General features: G+C 41.4%; 1 protein-coding gene across 1 annotated transcript; it reads left to right on the top strand.

Moving 5' to 3' along the window:
* The first annotated feature begins 1,054 nt into the window (after window positions 1-1,054).
* On the top strand, window positions 1,055-4,286 carry LOC5573279 (pre-mRNA-processing factor 6). Its single transcript, XM_001654441.2, has 4 exons — window positions 1,055-1,315; window positions 1,389-1,448; window positions 1,510-3,922; window positions 3,988-4,286. The coding sequence occupies exons 1-4, from the start codon at window positions 1,218-1,220 to the stop codon at window positions 4,210-4,212; spliced, it is 2,796 nt and encodes a 931-aa protein (XP_001654491.2). The 5' UTR covers window positions 1,055-1,217; the 3' UTR covers window positions 4,213-4,286.
* Window positions 4,287-5,037: the final 751 nt, after the last annotated feature.

The raw sequence follows: 5,037 nt of genomic DNA, 5'->3' as shown, positions 1-5,037 counted from the left end.
CATGCAAAAATATTGATGATATCTATTTTAGTTCAAAAGTTATTGAAGTTTTTGTGAAAAAAAATATTTGACTTTCAAGACGTTTTATTAGAGTTACAAAAATAACACATCTGTAATTTTTTGATATAATGTACAATTATGTTTTGTCTTTTGAACGCCGTCAAAAGATATTTTTTATATTTGCCCCAATCAGAGATATTCACAATCAAAGTAGGCATGTTTTTGAGAGAAAAACAACAATAACTCCTAAACGGAAGGAGATAGCGAGTTTCTTCACTCACCAAATTACGCATTTTTCAAAGCTCTAAAAGTGTTTCATAGACTACTTTGATGAGAAATTTGAATTGAAAACTCTAGAGCCAGAAAACCAGTTTTGTTCGGACCACCCTATGTCACCGTTGGAAAAAAGCTCTAAATCGGTCAATTTAAGAGATACAAAAAAACTTTTTTTGTCAAAGTTGCTTGAAATTGAATGGTCTATAACTTTGCTGAAGCATGTATAATATAATTTTTACAAATAAGAAAGTTAGTTATACAATATCAATGAAAATGTGGTCCACCCTAATTTTCAATAAAACCAAACAAAGGGCTTAACTAATACAAACAACTTTGTAGAAGACCGTTTTTGTCTAATGTTTCATTCTAAAGCTCAAAATGCATCTTTCCGCGTAAAACTGATTCCTGGACCATAGTGCATTGGTAACCATATGTGTAGCTCGTTGTTTCTGAGCATTTGCATGGAATTTCATGTTATTTAACAACGTTATGGGGAAGGATCAATATCTACCTGCTAGTGATGTTGCTTTGGATGCTTATTCTACCATTTGCTCAGAAACATCCAGCTACGCACGTGGTTACCAATGGCTTTTAGGGCGTTATCTCAGAGTATGCGAGAATTGTTATTCTAATTAGCATTTCCAAAGTTCTCCGTGCACTCTGATTTATTCCGAGTGTTCAACTTTTTTTTTGCTTTGGCACAAATATTTTCCGTGCATCATTGTCCCTCTGACAGCCGAAGCTGTCGGCAGGAGAGGGTTCTTTGTTTTTGTCACTGTCACACTAATCCAAAACACGCATTAACGCAACGTAAACATTGCGAGGAGTGCTGGTGTTTTTATTATCGTACAGAAAACGTTTTGTTAGAAAGTTTGAATTAATATTTGTAGAGATACCTACTAAAATACAGGGTATAAAAGAACCGTTAGGGTTGCTGTACAATGGCGCACATTCCGGCTACATCACTGGGAAGTAAAAGCAAGAAGCACTTTCTCGGTGTTCCGGCTCCTCTTGGCTACGTCGCCGGTGTAGGAAGAGGGTAAGTTACCTTACTGAATTTGGGATACCAAGAAAGTTCCTGTTTAAATAATACATTTTATCCTTATCTCTAGCGCAACCGGTTTCACCACCCGTTCTGATATTGGTCCAGCTCGAGATGCCAACGATGTTTCGTAAGTATCCTGTAATCGTTTACCCTTACCTATGTAAAACTCATAAGAGTTCATTTTTCAGGGATGACCGTCACGCACCCCCAGCAGCAAAAAGAAAGAAAAAGGAGGAAGAGGAGGAGGATGACGAGGACCTGAACGATTCCAACTATGACGAGTTCAGTGGCTACAGTGGTTCCTTGTTTTCCAAAGACCCCTACGACAAAGATGACGCCGAGGCAGATGCCATCTACGAAAGTATCGATAAACGTATGGACGAAAAAAGGAAGGAATATCGCGAGAAACGCTTGAAAGAAGATTTAGAACGATACCGCCAAGAGCGTCCAAAGATTCAACAGCAGTTTTCAGATTTAAAGCGTAATTTGATTGCAGTTAGCGAGGACGAATGGGCTAATTTGCCGGAAGTTGGAGACAGTCGTAACAAGAAGCAAAGGAATCCTAGGGCTGAGAAATTCACTCCCTTGCCGGACAGTGTTCTGTCGAGAAATTTAGGTGGAGAGTCGACCAGCACGATCGACGGGAGATCTGGTTTGGCATCAATGATTCCTGGTGTTTCAACGCCGGGAATGCTGACCCCTAGTGGGGACTTGGATTTACGGAAAATAGGACAGGCAAGGAACACCTTGATGAACGTAAAACTATCACAAGTATCTGATTCTGTCGCAGGACAGACGGTTGTCGATCCGAAAGGATATTTGACCGATCTTCAGAGTATGATTCCAACATATGGTGGAGATATTAACGACATAAAGAAGGCAAGATTGTTATTGAAAAGCGTTCGAGAGACCAACCCAAATCATCCTCCAGCTTGGATTGCTAGTGCTCGTTTGGAAGAAGTTACAGGGAAGGTTCAAATGGCACGTAATTTGATTATGCGAGGCTGCGAAGTGAATCCTCTGAGTGAAGACCTTTGGTTAGAGGCAGCACGTCTACAGCCTCCAGATACGGCTAAAGGAGTTATTGCTCAAGCTGCCCGACACATTCCTACATCAGTAAGAATTTGGATAAAAGCAGCCGATTTGGAAACCGAGGTCAAAGCCAGAAGACGTGTATTCCGCAAGGCTTTGGAACATATTCCGAACTCTGTCAGATTGTGGAAAGCAGCCGTCGAATTGGAGAATCCTGAAGACGCAAAAATCTTGCTTTCGAGAGCGGTGGAATGTTGCAACACAAGTGTCGAATTGTGGTTAGCTTTGGCTCGATTGGAAACGTATGAGAATGCACGTAAAGTGTTGAATAAAGCTCGTGAAAATATTCCAACCGATAGGCAAATTTGGACAACTGCTGCCAAACTAGAGGAAGCCAACGGAAACATTCACATGGTGGAGAAGATCGTTGATCGTGCCCTGAGTTCGCTCAGTGCCAATGGAGTGGAAATCAATAGGGATCAGTGGCTGCAGGAAGCTATGGAATCGGAGAAGTCAGGAGCCATAAAATGCTGTCAGGCGATTGTGAAAGCAGTTATCTCTGTTGGTGTAGAAGAAGAGGATCGTAAGCAAACCTGGATCGATGATGCTGATCACTGCGCTAAAGAAGGTGCATTTGAATGTGCCCGTGCTGTGTACAATTACGCGCTGTCTGAATTCCCTTCGAAGAAGAGCATTTGGTTACGTGCAGCTTATTTCGAAAAGAATCATGGATCTCGTGAAAGCCTGGAAGCACTTTTGCAGAAAGCTGTTGCCCATTGTCCAAAGTCAGAAGTTCTCTGGTTGATGGGAGCCAAATCCAAATGGCTTGCGGGAGATGTACCAGCAGCTCGTGGTATTCTATCGCTTGCTTTTCAAGCCAATCCGAATTCGGAGGACATTTGGCTTGCTGCTGTGAAGTTGGAATCGGAAAATTCCGAATTCGAGCGTGCGCGTCGATTGTTGGCCAAGGCAAGAGCAAGTGCTCCAACTCCAAGGGTCATGATGAAGTCAGCCAAATTGGAATGGGCTCTGAACAATTTGGAAGATGCCCTCAGCCTCCTGGAGGACGCCGTTAAAGTATTCCCAGATTTTGCAAAACTTTGGATGATGAAAGGTCAAATTGAAGAACAGAAAAATTTACTCGAACGAGCAGTCGACACATACAATTCGGGTCTGAAAAAGTGTCCCAATTCTATTCCCCTTTGGCTGTTGTTATCATCTCTCGAGGAAAAACGAAAACTTCTCACCAAAGCCCGTTCTGTTTTGGAACGTGGTCGATTGAAAAACGCCAAAAACCCCATTCTATGGCTGGCAGCTATTCGAATCGAAATTCGCGGAGGCTTCAAAGATATGGCTAATACCCTCATGGCACGTGCTTTACAAGACTGCCCGAATGCAGGTGAGCTGTGGGCAGAAGCCATTTTCCTTGAACCACGGCCACAGCGAAAAACCAAATCAGTTGATGCGCTCAAGAAGTGCGAACACGATCCGCACGTTTTGCTGGCTGTTTCCAAGCTCTTTTGGAGTGAACGCAAAATTCAAAAGTGTCGCGATTGGTTCAACAGAACGGTAAGCTAAAATTAATGTTTGATTCTGACTCCCATTGCTTCATGGATTTGTTTTTTTTTTCACAGATCAAAATCGATCCCGATTTCGGCGATGCTTGGGCGTACTTTTACAAATTCGAGCTGCAACATGGAACGGAACAGCAACAGGAGGACCTGTTGGAGCGATGTGTTGCTGCAGAGCCGAAGCATGGCGAAGAGTGGTGTCGGGTAAGCAAGGATATCGCCAACTGGTGCTTCAAAACGGACGAAGTACTGAAAGCGGTGGTCAAGATTCTACCTACTCCGATTTAGATATGCTAAGGATATGGTAAAGTTTTGATTGTGTGTTGTATTCCATTTCAATAAACTGAAAAATTGAAACTTAATGCTAGTGTACAAAGGCTTATTAATCTGAAATCTCTTTTTACTTGCAAAATTAATGAAACCCCTCATTTATTTTATTTGATTCTTTATTCATATTTGTCGATGCACATTTTTCAATTTCCCCCTCTTCTTCACGGTACGTCTATTCCTCTTGGATTATTCTGAAAATTCCTTCAGGCTTCATTCACAAATTACGTAACGCTCTAGGGGGCTACTCCTCGGCTCAAGCGTTACGGCTCATACAAAAAGCGTTACGGAAGGGGGAAGGGGGTTAAACATTTCCAATTTTAGCGTTACGTAATAAATGGATGCTGCCTCATAAAGTTTTCAAAGTTTGATTTCAAAAATTGCATTGAGAACTGAGATGGTTAAGTGGGGCAGTTTGGCCACCTTAAAGAGAAATCGATAAAAGTGTCGAAAATATTATGAATTCTTCGAATATTTGCATGATTTCCAACATTTTGTAGATGAATACACATCCGCATGATTTCTTTTCTTTTTTTGACAGATCCGCATGATTTCTTTTCTCTCATAAAGTTCACGGATAAATGAATGATTTTTCAAAATTTGTAATTTTTCGAGTCGATTTTTTACTGATGGAGTGATATGAGCACCCCATTTTTTATTGTAAAATAATCTCATAGGGTAGAAGCGCCGGTTTTGGCCATACGCCAGTTGTAGCCATAGTGGATTATACACCGTCTTACATAGCCTATCAGCATGAAACCTTTTGTATTCAGTAAATCACATTCA

This window comes from Aedes aegypti, chromosome 2, assembly GCF_002204515.2.
Source record: "Aedes aegypti strain LVP_AGWG chromosome 2, AaegL5.0 Primary Assembly, whole genome shotgun sequence".
NCBI classification, from domain to species: domain Eukaryota; kingdom Metazoa; phylum Arthropoda; class Insecta; order Diptera; family Culicidae; genus Aedes; species Aedes aegypti.
This window is presented reverse-complemented; position numbering and strand designations above follow the sequence as displayed.

What these genes read in the sequence shown, in the direction of transcription:
- LOC5573279 (XM_001654441.2), top strand. Translation starts at nt 1,218, where the DNA reads ATGGCGCACATTCCGGCTACATCACTGGGAAGTAAAAGCAAGAAGCAC. An exon ending in GTCGCCGGTGTAGGAAGAGG is followed by an intron (nt 1,316 to 1,388) that starts GTAAGTTACCTT and finishes CCTTATCTCTAG; the next exon opens with CGCAACCGGTTTCACCACCC. An exon ending in GCGATTGGTTCAACAGAACG is followed by an intron (nt 3,923 to 3,987) that starts GTAAGCTAAAAT and finishes TTTTTTTCACAG; the next exon opens with ATCAAAATCGATCCCGATTT.